The following is a 21,863-nucleotide window of genomic DNA, read 5'->3' as shown; positions in this document are numbered from 1 at the left end:
ACACAAAAGGGAGTGGTTATTCAGCTCCGAATTAGAAACAAAACCAAACAAAACTGAGACCCAGATTACTTTTCACAAACAAACAAAACTAACGAATAAATTAATAAATAGGAAATTCTCAATTAGTGAAACCTCAATTATTGTGCATTTTCAAAATGTTTTTCAAAATTCTCTGTTCAACATGATGATAGGTGTCTTACAAAAAGTCATATTGAATTGAAATGATCTCTTCAAAGAGAAAAGAAATTCAAAATATGTAACTACTTTAAATACCCATCATAAAAAAAATCTCCTGTCTTATGAAATTGTATTAACACTTTCAGGACACTGGAATAGTAAGCATTAAGCATATTAAGGATATTGCTACTTCAGCGACTAAACGATGCTTTAATCATTTGAAAAAGTTGAAACAGCTTCCAAAAAGTGCTTAAACTTTCCTTCCAAGAAGGACATTATGCTTCCAGAGAATCTGGCTCTAGATTATTTTTATATAAAGTTGCAGCCACTTGGGTACAGTTTGATAAGCTGAAGGTACCATACTAGCACTGAAATAATTTTCTAAATTGGCCCAACTCGTCCTCAAAGAGCTAACCCGGTTTCCAAGTGCCTGACTTAGTCTCAGCGAGCTGCTTATTCACCGTAAGACTGACACACTCAGTAACCTTTAGCCAAAGAATTTTCCCCACGCTTTGCATTGAATGTGGCTGAAGTGGAAGACAACCTGAGAGAGAGGAGGCTACTTTAAATTAGTTTTCATAGCAGGTAAAAATGACAAAAAGATGGTGAAACCAAAGACCTTCCCTGTCTTTCATTACATCATGTATTCCTTTTGGTGCAAGCGCACAATAATTATGTATTCTTGCATGTAACCAGGTTTGGTACCCTGGTGTCTGCTGTTCCACAGAAGAATTATTCAAACAATCTGTATATCACACATCCAGCACAAGGGGGTCACAGGCTAACGCACTGGGGTAGGATAGTGTCAACCTTGTCTATTACTATTCTACATTTACCTCTAAAGGCTCTATGACTTCTCAGATTTTTGAGTTCAAATTCATAAGGCCTGGATAATCATAACAAATTCTCATTTGATATATTTGCTCTAAAGACATCACATCCTCTCTCTTTAGTGAAATCAAGGGTATGGTACACATCTCAACAACTGGAAGATTGTTGCAAAACAGAAACCGAAAAATCTGAATGTTTTTCATTATTTGTCAAACTAATACACATGTATATTGCCATCAATATGGAATTTAAAATTTGTATGCAGAAGCACATCCTTTATTAAGATGTCAGCCCTTCGTTCAAGGTGTAAAAAATTGCTCCAGTGATTAATTTTTAAGGAGTTTATACTATTTTGAGAGGAAAATAAAAAATATCTGAAAATGTCTTAAATATTGGGTACTTATAAATGGAATTTAGCAAAATATCACAGTGTAATAATATTGAAAAGGCAAAATTCAGAAAAATTAAATGGGTAGCTTTGTTTAGGCAACTGAAAATGGGGTATTAATAAATTGTGCTGAACTAGAATGTAAAAACACTGCTTTTACTAAATACTTTAAATTTGATATGCTGCTGGGTATTAGGGGATGTGTTTCCTTATTTTTCCCCTCAATACCAAAAATTGTAAAGAATAATAGAAAACTGAGCTTAAATATTGATTAATTATAGGGTTTTTACCTAAACGATGGTCATATGCAGTATTCTACTCTTCAGTATAATGGATACTTATACCCCATTCATTTCTTCTGAGAAATTGTCTATTGGATATCTTTATTATTCTAGCAGCGATAAGTAACAATATGAATATTAATTTCAAATAAGTCAATCCTAGCTAAAAACCTTTCCTGCATTGATGCTATTATTGATTATTGGAAACTTTGTGGGAACAAAAAATAAAATAATATGACAATATTGAGCGATTTTGAAATATTGTGATAGTCTTTATATCACAATTCATAAGAATAAGGTCATTGTTAGAGATAGCCCAATGTTGTTCAGAGAGTAACTTGAAACACTAAATAAGGATGCTTCCTTAGACTTTAACACATGAGATTAGTTTCAAAACATTTTTCATTTTTTATCATCAAATGCATTTTAATGCTGAGATGTTTACATGCAAAATTGAAATAGCATCTTTATTTTTTAGATTATTGAATCATAATCAAATAAGTAATCTAGACAACATTTCATTGATAGTATCACTTATACTTTCTAAAAAGCACTAGATAAATCTGTTGCACACCCTGGGTTGCCAGCTCTGCAGTCCAAAGCTACTTTCCAATTACCAATGATCAGGAGAGGTGTTCCCCTAGGCTACTTCAGAAAATACCTAAGGTACCAAAAGATCCTTGAGCTGCTTGCACCAGAGTAGGTTCCAAATCCAGAAACAGATCAAGGACCAGCCATTGTGAATTGGCAAATGATGTTCCAGGACCACCACTCCCTCCCACCAAACCTGCAGAACTGGGTTGACAGCAGCTTTTAAGAGGACACAGGACTGAATGACTTAATTGTGACTTTAGAAGATAAAATTCAAGAACAAAACTTATCAAGCAAATGCTTAATTTATCTTAAGTATACTCCTTTTGGGGAATTATTACAGAACTGTCACATTTCTAAGCTTTAAGATACAATTAATAAAGACTGAACATTTGCAGGTCCTTGGGCCCATAATAAGGAAGCCAAGTTTTTTCTTACCGGTCAAAAGTTATTTTGATAGAATGTCCTGGTTTTGCTTCAATTATCCACTCACAATTTAAAGAATCTTTGTAATATCCTGGCCATCCAGGAGGCAAAATAACTCCACTTGAAGCTGTCAGATGTCCACCACATGGTGCTAGGAAAGAAAATACAGATTGAATACATGTCACTAATCAAGCAAATAAATACATTTACATAGATATTAACGACAACATTAAAAACACAGGAATTTGCTTCTGTGTAAATGGATTTAATGGTTTCAAATACTAAAGCCAAACTTATTCCCAGTTAAACTTCAAGTCTTTGAAAGCAGCATTTAATATACTTCTCATATGGTAATTTATCATCAACTCTATTCAGCAAAGTTCTTTTCATCTAATGGTGACAAGGTACACATTAAGGCTTTATGCTAAATGATTTAAATAAATGATCTCATTTAATCATCACAACGTTATGAAGTCCACACCATTGTTGTTCTTATTTCACATGTAATCAGAATTCCACAAACTTCTGTTGATTGTCAAAATTACCTCATATATTGAGAGTTGACATACTCTGTGGTGTGTTTGTGTGTACAGATTTATATTACATTTTAAACATATATATGTTAATGTGTTTATTAGCTTTAGATTGTGTTCATTTTCTTAAAATTCTTTACTAATAAGTTAATAAAATTATTTTGTTAAAATATTATTTTGTTAAAATAATTTGGCACACATATATTAAATTGTTGGTGAATGTTAAAAAACAAAATAAAATTTGGAATCTAATTGGAAAAACACAGAATTAGTCTGCGCTGATCCTTTGGAAACTGTGTATAACAAATAATGATCCATAACTATAAGGAAGAAAAAGAGTCTGAAGAAGGAACATGTCTCAGGTTCAGTAAAAATGATTGTGCATTTCCACATAAACTAAAAGAATTTTTAAATAATAGCATATCAATATTTAAAACCACAGTTAAAAAATGTCTTGTTCTAGCCAAATCTGTGTATTTTTAATTGCACCTATTATTTTTCAAATTTCCTTGCCATTAGTAATTCTCATTGTGAATCTATAGATATCAAATAAAATATATGAAAATGTGTCCAAAGTGCTTATGTTTGCACAAGACTGTGAATGTCATTAATACCACTGAATTATATATCTGAATGTCATTAAAGGGGGAATGTTTAGGTTGTAAATACGTTACTAAAATGAAATCCTTTAAAAAAATCATATCCTTTTTCAAACAGTCATTTTTGGACAAGCGGCAATATGTGTTGAAATGCTGAAACATATTTGCACAATTTTACTGGTTTTGATGCTAAAAGTATTTAACAAAGAAAAATAAAAAAAAGAATAATGGTTACTTTATTTATAATAGGAGACAAAGAAAAAAGAGAAGAAATGTAAAACAATTATGAAAAGAATATGACCATACATCGGAATATCATTGAGTAAGCTTTTGAAATTTTGATGATGTGAGCAAATCTTTGTGATAGAACATTAAATTTTGAAAAGCAAGATGCAAAATTACACATATAGTATAATCTAAACTTGGTGAAAGAAAACTTTTATTCAGAGAAAAAAGGAAATGGAAATTCAAAAATATGTAGAAAACACTGATGGTTACTTCATAGATCATATTTTTCTTAACTTAGTACCTTTTCCAAATCTTTAGTGATAAGCATGCATTATTTCTATATCCTCCCAAAACATAATAGGATTAGAATCATTTTTATGAACTTGTTTTCTGAAGAAAACTACTTGATTTCACGTAAAGATAATTTTAAAAGCAACCTATTCTTACTAATGTTTATTTTAAATAATTGAACCCTTAAATTCAGATATATAGTTTACAAGTCATATGTCCCTAGAGATCAGTATTACCTATACTTTAATTCCTTGTTTCTTCAAGTGATGAAGCAAACCCTCTATGGGATGCAGCATAGACAAAAGTAAACATTAATTTAACTAATTAGTTCATTTTAATTAAATATCTTAAAATTTGTATAGTTTAAAAAACATTTCTCAATCTGTATTATGATTTATTTACTAGAAACAGTATTTCTTACACACACACACACATATATATATAAAGTCATAAATTTCTCTTATAATCAGTGTTTACTGGAGTAATATTTTTAAAAATTATTTTGAGGTGTCCTATTTCTGGTAATATGCCTAAATTGTCAAACATTGCTAATATCTATTTTATTGTCAGCCTGTATTTTACATAGGACAATAATTTATCGTGCACTTTGGAACTTGCATTACCTGATATCCCGATGAAATAGACATTTTAATCTTGACAGTGTAGATTAACAAAATTAAACACTGAATGTTAAATGATGATCTCAAGTTCGCTGTATCCATCAGCCCAGGTAAGGCTATACTGCAGTGTAGTATGCCTGTACAGTGCACAGTAAGCCATTCCAAAGCTCACGTATCTGCAAGAGGACAGGTACTTCTCACACAGACCACACATATACGGGCATGCCAAGTAGCCTTGGCACATGGGAAAATGCCTTGTAAAGGTAATTAAAGGTTCTGGGCCAGAAGTTGAGTATATCATTTCTATTTAAAACTAAATTGCTTGAACTTATTCCAAGGTTCCATCAAATCCCAAGAGGATAAAGAAATAAAATCCTACTTGGTGGAGAGCCGGAAACACCTGGCAGATAGGACCAATGATGGCCATATTCACACAGCTAATGACAAAAAAAGCAAATACCTGGATGAGGCCTTTCAAAGGAAAATTCTCCTTTAATGTATTGACAATTTAAATAGCATTGATGGACAATCTGACACTGCATTCCTAAAATAAGTTCCTTCTGATTACATACATATTTTATTTATGCTTTTAAAATATTTTCTGGTTTTGGTATTAAATTAAGGCTAGTATTATAGAATATCAAACAGGAAGGCAGCCAGCACTTCCATAATCTGACAGTTTAAAAAAGCATTAAAATTCTCTGTACTTTAAAGACAGAAAACTCACTTATGAACCTCTATGGCATATGTGTTTTTTGATGTTCAATATTTAGTCATTTTTTCAGATATCTTAATTTTTATAATTGTGGTTATTTCTCTTTTATTTTCCTCAGTATCTATAATTTTCTTCATTCCTAGTTTCTGTTATTATAAATCTCCAAGGTTTGTTAATTTTACCAAAAAGAACTTTCACATTTAATTATTATTTCTAATATTTGATCTCTATTAATATTATTTTCTAAATTGCTTTCTATTTTTTCTAACTTCTTAATCCTAATAATAAGTTCCTTTATATTATTATTTCATTCAACCAATAGAAGCATTTAAGAGATGCATTTCCACCCTGATACTGCTTTTCTAGTCTCTATTACCTTTAGAAGAATGTGTTCTTTTCTCCATGGTTTCCAGATATTTTACAACTTAAGGTTTATTTTACCTTTTAATATATGCTTTTTTATTTCTAGATATTTATTTCTGGTTCTAATCATGTTCAAATGTAACATGATGAATGCATGTGGCCCATAGTTATTTTAATATTTTTAAATTTAGGTTCTGACCAAGTATATAATTGATTTAAAACATAATCAATGAAAAACATTGAACATACATTCTCAAAGGGATACGAGGTATTTTGAACAGGTATTAGATCAAATTTGTTGTATGTATTTTTCAGTTCTTCCTTGCCATTTGATTTTTTCCTGCAAGATTCATTTAATTCTAAAGCAGAATTTCTTCTTCTTTTCAGCATGAGGATTGGTCCACTATCTATCTAGTCGGTGATATGAACAGAGCAACCACCTGCCCTCCCTGAGACTCTTCTGTCCTCAGTATTCGGGTTCCTCAGTGCAGGGAAACTTAAATCTCTTTTAAACATTGACTGCTTCTTCACTTTTTAAAAAAAATTTTAGTGGTATTTATTGTTAGCAACTCTTTCTTCCTTACAATGGAAGAATTATCTGTTAATATTTAATGTAATATTTTCCCCTCGAATATGATGTTATGCTTTGTACAGCCTACCAATCCAGAACCCTTTCCATCCACCAAATGTGCTGAGTTACATGCTATACCTGAAGCTTGTTAAGCCTCTGTAAACAGCCTATAACGAGGGCACATAAGTGACAGGTAGAATTGCAAACATAAGAGAGACTAGAGGATAGTGTTTATTTCAGTTCTTTTTTTTGTGAGGCTTTCATGTTTCAAAGTCAATAATGATATGCTTGGCTAGAGCAGCATCTGCAAACATGTGTAAAGCATACACCAGTATTAGAAGCATATACTTAAGCATCCATGTGTTCATTTAATTTTTTTTCTCTGGTTTCATTATATAGGGAAGCAGACCAGAAAAACCGAGAAGAAAATTATGGAAAAATTGAAGTCAGCTATCATAAGAATAACAAAATTACTAAATAAATACATCTACATTTTTTATTAGATGTATCATTTCGGAGGAATATGATCTGACAAACGTCACCAGACACAAACCTTCACAACGGGGGACAGTAGAACTCCACACGACATTTCCATCCTGTAGGATGCAGGTGATGGACTCTGATCCTTGAGTTTTGACAAAGCCGTCATCACAATGGAAAGAAACTGAGCTCCCAAGTAGAAACCTGTCACCAAAACGCCGTCCATTTATAGGAATACCAGGATCATGGCATTCGTTCTGACCAAATGCTGAAAAGGTAGAAAAAGGAAAAAAAAAAATTAGAATAAAAATACTTGACTATTATTTAAAAAAGGAAACAAAACATGCTTACAAAGGAATTGATTGTCCCAAATTTCAGTTATATCACTTGTGGTTAGATAAATATGTTGAATAAATAGGATCAATAGGTGATAAGAAAGAGTGGGGGAGAGAAGGAAAGAGAGCAGATGGATAATATATACAACTATCATCTCCAATGACTTTTATAGTTTTTGAAGCACTTTTCATATGCTCTAAGAAAGAGGGAGATGAAATGTGGCAAGTGGTAGAAAGGAAAGGGAAGATAGCTTGGCTAAACTCTTGGCTTTCGTACTTAATATTTGAACTTGGGGAAGTTATTCTAATGATCAATGCGGATCGATATCAAATCCATATTCCAGATTTGCTGTAGCAATAAATGAAATAATTACTGGAAATTCTTAGCATAGTGCCTAAAAGGAGTAGGTAGTCAGTAAACAATAACTTTACTATTACTCATACTGACTTATTATCAGACTTTATCCCTCAACAATGCTTTTAGGTAGATGTTCTCATTATATTTGTTTTGCAAATAAGGAAACTGAAGCAAAGAAAAGTTGGCTGTTATATCATAATTCAACACATATTAGTAAGAGCTACGATTTGAATCAATGACTCCAGACCTCAAATGCCTTAACTTTATAGCCGCATTATTTTGTTACACAGAGGAAGGAGGAGAACCCAAAAAGAGTGAGAAGGGAGATGAGCAATCTAGCTCCTTAATATAAGTGTTACCAAGATTCTAACCTAAATTAGAGTGATTTAATTTTTAGCTTATTGGGATGATGCTATCTATATAAGTTTGTTGCTCTCATTATTTTTATAGTGATTATAAACATCTGAAATAGCCTTGAAATTCAACTTAAATACTTCTAGATAAAGTGGGAACACAAACATAGTGCTCATGTAGGTGTACTTACTTGTGTAAGTGATATTGAACCCTCTGCCAGTAGTAGAGTGATCGGACTGAAATTCCAAGCGCACGATGTGCCCACTGCTGGCCAGCTGGGAGGGTACTTCATTGCCAGAAAAGGTACCAAGAACGGTTACTTCAGAAATTCCATCATCCTTGACTGCAAGGAAGTCAAACTGAGGTTCCACATCAAAGTCATTAAAAATGAGGTGAATTCGACTTCCTGGCTCAGATATAATCAACCAAACACAGTTCATGTTGTTGCCATATTCCTCTGGATAATTCGGTGAGAGGATAATCCCTGATGGTGCAGTAAAGTTGAAGAAACATGAAACTGCAAAGACACAAATATATTTTCAAATAGTTTTGCGAATACCCAAAATCCTAGCACCATGCAACTAGTTGCTAAACTAGACTGTTAAGAAATTAGAAAGAAAATCCATATCTGCACACAGCTCAGATTATCCAACACTTAAACTAGTCGTTCTGAATCAAAACTTATCTCTTACTGAAAATTGTAGAACTGTAATTGGATATATTGTTATCTTGTATAAAACACCAGACCCTAGAAATAATCAAGCGTAGGCAGGATTCAGAAATGATCCTACCAAGTTGACTGAAAATCTGCGATAGACACTATAATTTCTAGTTATAAGTTTTCTGCCTTCAGAAGAGCAAAAATTAATAAGAGAATATGGCTGTGTCTCCGAAACTATTTTTTAAAAAAATAATATTGTTTAGCTTTAGTCTTACATTCTGTGATAACATCACTTTCATTGTTTTTTTTTTAATTTTATTTTTTATTTTTAAGTACGTACCTTTGAAGTTATTTCATTTTTTGTTAGCTCCTGGATAAAGATTGATTAACAAATAACTTGGAAATTTATGCAAATTTCGGTTGATTCTCTTGAAATTTTTCAAGATTGCCTTGAAAAATTTACTTTCATCTTATGACTGACATTCCTTTTATGCATTGTATGGACAGATGAGTAAGAAATTAAAGGCAAAAGTAAATAAATAATCAGGGGTGGAGGGGTATTGCATGTTTTGGGTATTCTTCTTCACTTCCATTTTTATTCTTATTTTTAGTTTTTGTAGAGTGATGCAAATGTTCAAAAATCGATTGTGATGATGAATACACAGCTACATGATGATCCTGTGAACCATCAACTGTATGCTTTGAGGATTATATGGTATGTGAATATATAATGTATCTCAATAAAATTGCATTTAAAAATTTACTTTTAAGAATATGCATATATATATATATATATAAGACATATAGGTATATATAATTTTTATAGGGAACAACTACACAGTTTATCACTAGGGTGTGGTTTGCTTCTAACCTCACATCATTTCTTATTTTTTACAGCCATTGCTATATTTAATTCTAAAAAAAAAGTCACTTAAAATTGGCTTTGAACTATTTTCACACCAATACTACCACTACGCTTCACACTGGTAAATAACATATGTTTAAGTGGTATAAAACATTAAGATGTAAAAGAGTTCCATCGATGTACTAAAGTCTGGTATAGTTGAGCACCAGAAGCTCTGGATTGGAAGTACTGGTATGTTTTGTGTTCTTACTAGTAGAAAACTCTCAACAATGTTTTATCTGATAGACACAATAAAATCATTAATTAATCATAAATAAATGGAGAAAGCAGAAGAATTAGCATTTGAAAATACCCTTGCCTGTTCCTGGTAAATGAAGCACTCCTAAGCTATTTTGAAAGATGCCCTCCCAAAATGTGTGCTCTGCTTTCTTCTTTCTTTCCCTTGCAAGGCAGTTGCAAAACAGAAAGGGGTCAAGGCAGGACACTCACATACACAACTTGGCTTGTTGCCAGACCACTGATTGTTCTGCTGACAGGTGATAACTCTCTCCCCAACCAGTTCAAAGGCTGCCTGGCATTCAAACGTGAGGGTGTCTCCATGGAGAAAACTGCTGCCTGTCCTTTTCCCATAGGCAGGAATTCCAGGGTCCCCACAGCCTCCCTTTTCAATTTCTGATAAGAAAAAACAAATTAACTATTAAAAACACATGATGCACATTTTAATCTCACAATTTAGAAAATGAATATATATATATATTTAATTTGTTTTTACTGGTGTAAAAATCACTTTCATAAACAAGGTCAAAAAGATACTCAGTTTAACACTGAATTACCACAGCCAGAAAAAAAATTGTAATTTAAATTTGAGAGAAAAGTGTTTACCTTATTATCTTTAAGGATGCAGATGTGTTAATGCCAATTTTATAATTTATAGATTTTTCTTGGCCCACATATTTCCTGTCTGCTATCTTCAATTCCTACTACTAAAATGTATAGATTTTGTTTTAATCTACATGTTTTTAAAAACAAAAAATGCAATTAAAATCAATCATTCCCTACTCCATATTTAAATCTATATATCCATTAGAATACTATTTCTCTCAAATTATTGTTTAAACTCATTTACAAAGCAAAAATAACAGATTTATTATCTACAGATGTAAAGAGAATATGTGGTCGAAACTGTTTTCCTTATAACATAATTATAATGAAATATGGAAACAAACCACAATTATAAATATATTTTGAACTTTGTTGTTTGAAATATTAACTACATCAGCATTTTTTGACTAAAATATGTCATTGTATTCATTTATTCATTCAAAAATATTTATTGAGGACCAGCTACATGCCAAGCATTGCTCTAAGTGCCAGAGGCAAATGAGACAACATTTTTGTAGCATAGGGCTTACATTCTATTGGGGGAGATTATAAAATCAATTATATATATGATTTCAGAAAATGATAGTGGCTTTGAAGCAAAATAAATGAGTGCAAAGCGTACAGAGTGATGAATGGGGAAGGCAGCTGTGTTGGATGGGTAGGTAGGAAATCATTGACTGTGAAGGTGACATTTACCCCAAGACTTGAAGCTGTGACAGAGCTTGTTGGAGCTATGGGAGAGAAGTATGTCGGGAGGGGGAAACAGAAAATGTAATGCCCTTCTGAGATACAAGAGATACAAGGCCAGTGTGGCCAGTGTGGCCAGTGCTGGTTAGGGAGGGATAGATGGGGAGGGGTGAAGACATTGGTAGTGCCCATCATAGAAGCCTGTGGACTTTCTATTTTATCCTGAGTGATGTGAGAGGCCTTGGAAGGGTTTTAAGATAGGACATGGCACAATTTAACTACAAGTTTAAAAGTTCACTCTAGCTGCTTAGTGAATGATAGGCTATGGGGAAAGGAGCGATAGAGAGTTGAAGCAGGGAGAAAAGTGATGTTTCAGTAAATACAGGCTGTTTTCTATGAACACGTATTTCAAAAACACATCGATTGATTTTCCTTCTAAAATTCTTCTTGGGCTTGCACTTTATTATCTTGCAGAAATCAAGGGCAAATTTGAATTAGTGTTTTAGTCGCAACCCAATAGCTCTCTAATCAAGCTCTCATATTTTGAAGAACCTCTGGAAATGATTCATAACTGAATTTCTGGAACAGTTTTAAATACATGCCTAGTTTGGGGGACAACTGCATGTCCAGTGATTGATGCAGACATGGCCTCTTTTATTTGTGAGGAGGAATTTTTACTTCCCAGTCTTTAGAAATATTAAAGAATTGATATCAATTTATAATTTCATATTGGTTCCAAGACTTCAACAAATAAAGACTTCAATATATGGGGCATTATGCTTTCTGTATTCTTAAGTATTCAGTTGTGGCTTAATGTGCTCTGTTAACTATACACCTGAGGCTGTCAAATGAAGGTGCTCATCACAGTAAGAGTTATATGGGAACAAAAAAACTCTTCAATGCAATCTAGACCCAAAGACAGATACAGAGTGCCCTTTTCCTTAAAGATAAGGCTTGGAGTTTCAGTTTTTGAACAACAGGTCAGAGCTGGGAATGGATTTACTTGAATTTAACTCTTAGGATGTATTGAAAGTTTCTTCTTTCACTGAAAAGGCAAAGGAAATTAAAAATCAAATATGATTTATAACAAATAAAGCTTGTCTTTGGCGTGATCTTACAGAGAGGTGAAAGGGCTGCCCTGGTGTAGGGCACAGCTCTGCAGTAAGGAGTTGGACAGCCAGACTTGCTTCTGAATCTCCTGGTCTTTCCAGGTCACTGTAAACAATTCAGTCTCAAGTTTCGCTGAATTAGCTTACTGCTTCTTATTCAAAGGGCAGTTGTGTGAGAATTAAATTGTGTACCTCACATAAAGTACCTGGCATATAGCACTCAACTAAATACTAACTGTTACAGTGATTATTGGTAAATATTAGGCATTCAGAGGTTTCTTTCTGCCTCTATGATGCTAAAGTGCATATTTTCCTCCTCTAATCTAAGTGAAAAAATTATGAAAATTTTGGATTATATCTTCCATATAAATTGAGTCAAGGAACTCATAATTTTGCAGACTTTTCAGAAATAAACTGATTGTAGTTAGATATGTGAGGATACAGACAAGTGTCCTTCTATTTCTCATGATGAGACTTAAGACAGAGTTCTGTGGTCATTTGCTTCCACCAAGCATGCTGATATTCATTTCTTGAAATGCAAAGCCTCTGTTGGTCTCAAGCAGAACATGTGTTCAACACAATCATTATAAATATTTTCACAGAAGTTCCACAGGCTTTTACAGGTGTTAGAGTAGTTGCCTACCAAAGTAATATGGTACACAATCAGTTGGCTTGTGTTGTAGCTTTTATTTTTCTGCTCTAAAAGAAATATGAAACCATCCCATGATTATCCCACTGAAGCTTCATTTGAGAGTGTTTATATTAGAAATTTTGCATTCTTGAGCCCACACGCTGTCACTATGCCTGTAAATATTGTGACAAAATCCTCATGTATGTTAAAATTTCCTTTTGGGCATGGTATTTCCCTCAGTTGGGAAACTCTGCTTCTACTTTACATGCTTATTTGAACAAGTAGAAGATGAAGTTGACAGTGTGGGCACTGATATAAGTAACTGCATCAAACCTGCTTACATCATGAAATCTAAGATGTTAAATATGAATAAACATGCCTTCTTTGAATCAAAAACTGCAGTTTATTATCAAAAGTTTGATCTCCTGAAAAAAAAAAAGCTTTCAGAATATCTTTTCTAAATGATCAAGCTAGAATGGGGATTAGATTATAAGGAGCCTTAGGATAACATTTGGAATTAGATTGTAATTATTTCCTCACTATTTCTCTAATATTGAATAGTCAAAAAAAATTATAAACAACTTGGAATATTTGTATAGGAGAATGCTGGTGATTCAATGATAACCCTATTGCTGTGTTTTATCTTTGAATAACTCATTTTTAAAAGTATCAAATAATATTTTAGTTTTGAATTTCTATATTAGTTGAATTTTCTTTATTTCAAGAAGTATTTATTTTTTAATAATTTAAAATTTTCTGTAAAATTTATATTAAAATGATACCTTTCACATTCAAATTTAATAAATTTTATTTTGTGATGTTCTATAATATGTCTATAAATGATTATATATTAAATGAGTGACTGGATTAACAATATTTTTTTGATGGATCTAAGCATTTCTTTTTAAGGGTATATTAATATTAGCTAACACATAACCAAAATACTGGGCTTGACAATTACTCTATTCAGCAATTCCTACTTTTTTGGACCATCATGTGGTCTTTCTGGAAAGAACAAACTTTTGCATAAATGGGACTGAACACCAGAAAACAAAATAGAGGAGTCATATAAAATAAATTCCCATAAAGAATTTATCAGGCAAATTTCTTCAGGCAACTCATTAAAAACATTAGGTTGAACAGTGTGAACTTGCTGATTATTTTACCTATTTTCAATCTACAAAAAGGCAATTTTATTCAATGAAATCCAAGCCTCTTATAATACCTTAGTTGCTCTGTTTGATATTTATTGCATGGTATGTATATAGTCTCCTAGTTAAAACTGCTCACTAACTGAGAATTGTATTAGTATTCATCTTTCTATACTTTGTATCTACAAAAAGCCCTAACACGTAGTAGTAGAAGTTCTAGTGAATGAATTCCTGTTTTAGCAATAGCTAATTTCTCTTGGACTTCTTTATACTACTAAATACCTTGGCTTTGTGTCACTCATCGGACTCTTTGTTCAACTGCATAATTTTTTCGACTTATTGAGGTCTATATGTGTTTGTTATTAGAGCTTGTCTAATATCTTTCTATGAAAAATATATTTGAAAACCTCGACTGTTCTAGTTGTAAAGTCCAAGAAATAAGCAACAAAACAAAGTCTCTGCCCTTGAGGAACCTGCAGTTGAGGGCAATTAGCAGAAGGCAAGGTAAGAGATGATAAAGAGTGATGAGACGTTCTGTTTAACAGAAATGATGACATCTGAATGACATGAGAGAATAAACCATTTGTGAAAATGAGAGAAGAGCACACCACATGCAGCCAACGACAGCTAATATAAAGTGTTTCTGATCTAAGAATATGCTCAGTAGATTTGAATAATAGTAGGAAAGCCCAATGTGGTCATGGTCTGATTGAGGCAGGAACAGGTAGGAAAGGAGAACAATAAACTAGTCAGCGACCAGATGATGCAGAGTCTTTCTTCTTTCATCATGCTTTGTTATAATCATGTTGTAATCATCTATATGAATCATAGAATAATATCATTGTTTTCTTAATTTACTGTTAAACATCATGGCATGGAAAAGATTAGAGAGACCATACCTAAGTACCACCACAGAATAAAATCTACTTTCTCTGTTGATTTTAGCTTCCTCACTGTCAAGAACTCCACTCTGAAGGAAGTTAGTTGTCATGAAGATTTTAGCTTCTATCAAGTTAATCATATATGTTTTGTAAGGCAATGGTATTTAGAGAAAAAACTGGGGCCTGAAGAATCTAAGTTCAAGTCACAGATCTTTCATTTATTAACCATGGAAACTTGGGTTTATTATTTTCTTTGAACCTATTCCAGAAATATTTGTGGAGCACCACTTAGGTGTCAGGGTTCTAGCACCAAGAATTTCTTATCTTCAAAAAACTCAGAATCTAACAATTCTGATACTGTAATAGATGACAGACACAGTGCACTTTGTGACACAGTTGATTCACCAAAATATTCTGAAATGATTAGTTGAGTATAAAATTACCTTAAAATAAAGATAAGCAGCTAAAGGAAAATGTCCTCTGACCATTTACATAGTTGTGCTCAGTTTTTCAATCTATAGGTCACGCAATAAAAATATAAGTAAGAGCAGCAGCAGTTATGCTTAATTACAGCTAACTTTGGTCCAGAGAAAGAAAGGCTCAGCCAACCAACAATACCCAGTGGAGACTCCCAACTTCTGGAATAAGCCAGGGGATCAGCCACAGTTCATTGGCCACCACACTTCAACTTTCATTAACAAGATTTTCACAGTAAGGCTCATCCTTACTTTTCAAACTTAATTTCCATCCTTTCAACCAACACCTAATATCAATGGCCCCTTGAATTCCAGATGAAGCAAGCCAAAAAGAAAGGAAACTATTAATATACCACCATGGGAATGAGTAACTAATGTGCAGGTTATTGGCCAAGTTTTAGTACCTTATGTGCCTTTCTACCTCTGCAGAAGTGTTTCATCATTTCTCACCTTTTAAGGAGATCGCTTTTCCTGAACGAGCTTTGCTAAAGAAAAGTGTGGGACGAGGAGGTAGTGGGCAAGTTAGAGTGATAAGGAGTCTGAGTTTTAATCTGCCATTGCCACACTCTCACCAACATCCACACTTCAGGATCTAATTCCATCTTGAAGTAGCAGGAAGTCTCTCTCTCTCCCAGTGAAGTATGATGAAGTTCGGGGTTTGTCACAGCTTCACTTCAACTGTTTTTCACCCAAAATTTCCTCTAGCTATACTAAATTTTTTGTAAGAATGACATATGTATATGTTTTCTTGCTGCGTCCATCACATCATTTGGGGAGGTTCCCCAGCCTGCCCACATATCCCAAGGGATATGTTCTAAACAAGTGGTCATAGAATTGCCCTTTGTAAGTACAACGTCCTTTGGAGAGTTAAACAGCCATCCACACCTTTCTTTGCATTTGTCTCTACTCTGGTCCATTTAGTCACAGAATTTTCCCACCTTCAGCTTTTGCTGCCATTCCAGGTTGTAGATGTTTCTTAGTTTCATCAGAAATGGACTAACCCTCTCCTTGTCTTTACAGTTCTTATTCTTAAGGTTACTTATTTTGGTTCATAGTGGAAAGATTATCAGAAATATTTATTCCTCTATTGTTAAAGAAAAATGTTCCCTGTTCTCTTCAAATATTTGGAAGAATTCTCTTTAGTGTAGATTTTTATATAGAAGATTTTAAGTAAAAGCCACATTATTGCGTATTTCAGAGTATGCCTGTATCATCCCTAGTAAGCTTTCCAAAAGTCAAATTATCTCTCACAATGATCTCTGATACAACGTGGCCATTTTTTTCCCCTTTTTTCAAATTACCATATATTTCTTAAAGTCATACAGAAATATTTCAAAGCATCTTCAAAATGTTTTCACCCATTTTGAAATAAAAGAAATACTGGGACCACTTTTAAATTCACTGTCCACATTGATGAAGGTTCTCATTGCACTTTCGGCACCAACTACCTCTACAACACTGAATAAATTATTTTGTCTTATCGATAAGCAAAGGGGAATGGAATTAGATCATCATTAATGTCGCTTCCAGTTTTATGGCTTTAAGACATCCTGAAATCGGTAGATGTAAAACGCAGCAACAAAAATGTGAGCCATTGTCTTAGATCACCTATAATTAATAAATTTCACTAAAAATAGTATTTTAGGATCATTCCAATGAGTTTATATGATCCAATTACGGATGGCACTCACCCCACCCCCTTAAGTCCCAAAATGTATCACGCAAAATTTCTTCTATACTTTTAGGTGTTTTCCCAAATAGTCTACTTTGCCACCTAACTCAGGTCATCACTGTTCACCATCTATCATCCTCCACAATTACTGTTACCATCTAAAGTATCTCATTACTGACCGTCTTGCCTCCTTATTCCACATTCTACACTGCAGCCAAAATAGTCTTTCTAAACTGCAAATCTAATGACAATCTTAACTTACTTTAAATGTCTCTAGGAAGCACCTTCATTCATGATCCAAATTCTTTAACCTGATTTACAAAGCTTGTCCTGATCTGAACATTGCTAACTTTTGGGGTCATCTTTCATCACTTCCCTCTCGCCATCTATGATCCAAGCCTATTCTAAAACTTATTTCAATTCTTGAAAGTATCTTCTCTTTTCAGCCTCCCTGCTGTATGCATTTTTCTATTCCCCACTTCACTTCGCTAATACCATTCACTATTCATATTTAAATTAGATTTCATTTCCTGTGGGGTAGCCTATTTCATATGCTCCCATAGCACCTTCTCTTTTCCCTGCTATGAGATGCATCATCTACAAGACATTTATCTCTTGTGCTTCATTGGGAGCTGTGGGTGGGCAGTCCTCAGTCTATCCTGTTGACTAGTACTTATATAAATGGCCAAGATACAATAGGCCCTCTTCAAAATTATTTCTTCCAAATGTCATATATATTTGTATTTACATAATTTACAGCTATATTCTCTAACCATCCCCCTCACTCATAAAGCATTTATCTAACTCCTAATTGACCCAGGCTTAAAGGTGAGGTAAGCAGGTTACAAGAAAAGATATTTGCTATTAACTGAAAAGACAATAAAAATATGCATTAAAATTAATGACGTGTCTTCTGAACTAAGCAGTTATGTGTTCATATATACTGCATAGTCTTTGATGAAAAACAATAGCTTTTTTAGCTTGTCTCCTGGCTTGAGATCGGTATACAATGAAAACCTGAAGAAAGAGAGGGGAAAACAAAACTATTCCTTTTTTTATGGATAAAGTGCATCTATTTTGTTTGGAATTATATCCCCATATGTACCTAAGAAGATGTTGGATTTTGAAAATTGTCCAATAAGAGATTGGATCTGACTATAACATTCAATTTTTAGTAGTAAAACTGATTAGTCCAAAGCATCAGCAACTAATCATATTTCTCAGCTTGTTAAAAAACTAAGAGTTTTCCGGACACACTACAGAAAAATGATGCCTTAAAAATAGAATTAATGACTAACAGAGAGAATGAGAAAGCTACTCAAAGTATAAATCAGTCTGGAACTATGACTGATTTTTAAAAATCCACTTTACACGTGAACATATAATTGATGTATATATTCGGCCTGAATTTCAAAAAGGGTTAAGAGGTAAGAAAGGGACAAGAAATATTTCTACCAGAAATATGGGTTACATGTCTTTTGTCTTTTTTTTGTCTAACTACGTGAGTGTTGTTTAGTGGATATATAGCAATATGCCCAGAGGAGATGCCCATCCCTTCAAATTTTGCTTAAGTTTCTTTTCCAGTGTTTCCTTGCTAATGTCAGGGGTGGGCCAGGTGGGGTTGCAGGGGAGCAGGAAGCACAGCTGAGGCAGAACTTGCTAGGTTCATAGTGCAGTGTTTCCTTAGTTCTCTGTGATCTGCTTCCACAAATAGAAGAGAATATTTATCACACCTTTATCTGCTTATTTCCCTTTTTCCCAAAAGCACTTAGGAAAATCCTTTGTATAAAAGTGCTCAATGAATACAACTGAACACTGAAATTACATTAACCCAAAATGGGACATACATAAAGCCATTAATTTCTCTAAATCTTAGTAGATAAAGTGATTTAATCGAAATCTTAGTAGAAATTTTTGAATTAATGTCCCTAACTTTTCGTGAGAATGATTTTTCAAGAATTAACTTTCAGGAACCACTGTGTTCCGCCCCTCCTGATATCTGTTTTCTAACCAAATCTATTCTTGCCAGGGTCAGACAATTTTTGCTCAGACTTCTGAAATACATTAAATTGCTTATGTCTTAGTCCCCATAGAAGAATTCATTTGAATTTTTAAAATTATCACAAATTTACCTAGCTTAAGTTGTTTCCATACATAAATGTACTTCTAAATTTCTTATGGGTTCTCACAGGATTGCAATTGATTAACTTCTGCAGAAACCACTTTGTTGCGGTTCTCCTGGAAATATTTCTTTAAAAGAGTAAAACACATTTTGATTTTACAAAACTAAAGCTTTACTCTCCCATGATATCAGACCAAGAATATGTAAAATATTTATAAGCTTTTGAGACTTTAATTCAACCAATATAAAAAGGAAAAAAAATAGCTTGTGTATCTACCCTTTTTCTTATTTGCTACTTGATTGCCATCTTTGCTCTGAATTTAGGGTTTTTAAAAAAGTAGAATAGATAAAAGATTACTATAATTATTATTGTGTGGTGGGGACCAAAAAAACAGATTAAAATGCACCAAAGAGCAGTAAATGCTTACATTTATTGTCTGAAGGAAGAATTGGTAAAAAAAAAAAAAAAAACAATATTTTCTTGCATAAGTGTCAATGTTGCACCTACTTTTGTATTAATTATCATTTTTCTCAGGCTTTGAATTATAAATCTCAAAAAATAATTGATTTCTTTACATCATCTTTAGAACACTCAATTTCAGCACATAGATTGCAATGTGCCAGTTCTTTCCTTTGAAGACAATTTTTGAGAACTTCCACACTAGAGAGAATCATTTGCTTTTGACATTATTGAAAACCATATGGGCATAGCATAAGCAGGGCACTTTGATAAAGTAAAACCTCCGTTGAGTACTTCCTCGTCTGCCATGATCCACGATATGACTTCATAAAATAGCAAATTGCTATTACAGTGGCCTATGCTTGTTAAAATTATGTGTAATCAACTTTAATTATCGTGCTCAGGGGAAATTCTGTTGTTTGTGTAAAATATCACATTTGCTTTTCACATAAATGTGACTAATTTGACAAATACGAAAATGAGATGCTTTTAAAGATGTCAAAACTAAAGATGAATCAGGAATTCTGTCTAAAAACGTTTTCTTTCCTCTTTGTGGATCTGGTGTGAAACCACCAGATCCTAGAAATTCATAAAACTGTAACCACAGAAATGAACTGTTTCAGCTACTCATCTCACCTGTTGCATAGAGACCATGAGAGTATTAAGTATAAAACTCAATTTCAGCAATGTCCAAATTATTTATAAGTGCTGTTAGAATTCAGGATTCTATTTGCGGTGTCACCCAGCTGTACTAGAAAACTATGAGACTGGGCCTCAGAGAGCATTTATTGTAATCACCTATATTAGTAGGGCTCTACTTACTTGGCCAAATTCCTTCATTTTTGTGCTGCTCTAGTAACCTGATTTGGGATTTAAAAGGTCTCATTTGGATATGAAATTTCAGAACCAACGATGTCATGTATCTCAGCAAAAGAAATCTAGCCTGGCATAAGATCTGACATAATGGGTTCCTGACTTCCAGTGATTCTACTACTATGAGTCAAATCAACTGAAATATGCATCAAAACTACAGGCCACTTCCACCTCAGTGGATTTCCAAATTGGAAATCAGATATACATGATTCCACATGAATGTTAAAATATATTAGGAGACTAGTCACTTGAAAATTGTAGATATTCTTTGTAAATCTCATAAGATTTTTTCGCGATTATTGGACTGGGGTTATGCTATTTTGTGAGGAAGGATATAGAGGAATTGTATGTGTTACATCCAAATGCATAGAAAATAAACAGAAGGGCCAAATTAATAATGAAAGTCTTTCAGAATAAGAGAAGTATTTACGACGCAGTTTTATTTTCTAGAATTAATTAGCAGCAACTCAATTATGGCAATCTTGCTATCTTACTATAATTTTACTTTCTTTACTTTTTCTTGGTTGCAGTCATTTGATTCCTAAATGTATATACATTACTCTAATAGTAAACTTTACCTAGGTCAAAACTTCATAATCCCTGAACTCAGCAGGAATCTTGACTTTTTGCCTAGTGAGGGAAGTATTTCAGTGTGCCTGTGAAGTAATTCTCACAGAGTTGTCCTATTAGGCTCACAATCTGTACTGACCAGATGTTCCTGGTTTATTGTGGAATTTATGTTCACTGTAGACTTTAAAAATATAACTCCACTGCACTGTAATTTCTAAAATGAATAGATAAAATTGAAGAATGAAGTCCTGCTTCACAGATGAACCTGAGTCATCAAAAAGGAATAAAGTATATTTACTATTCTGGAATTTATATTTTCAAGAAATAAAAATATATACATATTTCTCTTTAAGATATATATCTCTAAATATATATTTAATTTTTGACAAAGTTTGAAAGAAAAAAATAGGTATGTGTGTACATAGGTACATTTCAGTAAAATTCAGCTCACTAGAAAATTCAGATAACTGGAATATTTCATTTCTAGGCTATTCCTTTAAAATTATTACAACCCATTTTCTCAATTGGAGTAAAAATCAGGAACTTTTTGGCAATGCTTCATCATAAAGATTAGTAGATCTCAGATTACTCAACTTAGGTTCCTAAGAAATAGCACAAGGTCTTATTAAATCAAATAACTAATACTTCAAGGGAAAAAATCAAAATCAAAAACAAAAACAAA

At 33.1% G+C, this 21,863-nt stretch overlaps 1 protein-coding gene across 1 annotated transcript in view; it reads right to left on the bottom strand.

Moving 5' to 3' along the window:
- Positions 1-21,863, bottom strand: part of CSMD1 (CUB and Sushi multiple domains 1) — a 519,811-nt gene that overhangs the window by 481,270 nt on the left and 16,678 nt on the right. The window contains 4 exon segments of the mRNA XM_077151716.1: positions 2,707-2,845; positions 7,168-7,362; positions 8,332-8,658; positions 10,157-10,339. Of these exon segments, the coding sequence (XP_077007831.1) occupies positions 2,707-2,845; positions 7,168-7,362; positions 8,332-8,658; positions 10,157-10,339 (844 nt within the window).

This window comes from Tamandua tetradactyla, chromosome 3 (genome assembly GCF_023851605.1).
Source record: "Tamandua tetradactyla isolate mTamTet1 chromosome 3, mTamTet1.pri, whole genome shotgun sequence".
Classification (NCBI taxonomy): Eukaryota; Metazoa; Chordata; class Mammalia; order Pilosa; family Myrmecophagidae; genus Tamandua; species Tamandua tetradactyla.
Note: the sequence above shows the minus strand (reverse complement) of the source record. Positions and strands in the feature narration are given on the sequence as shown.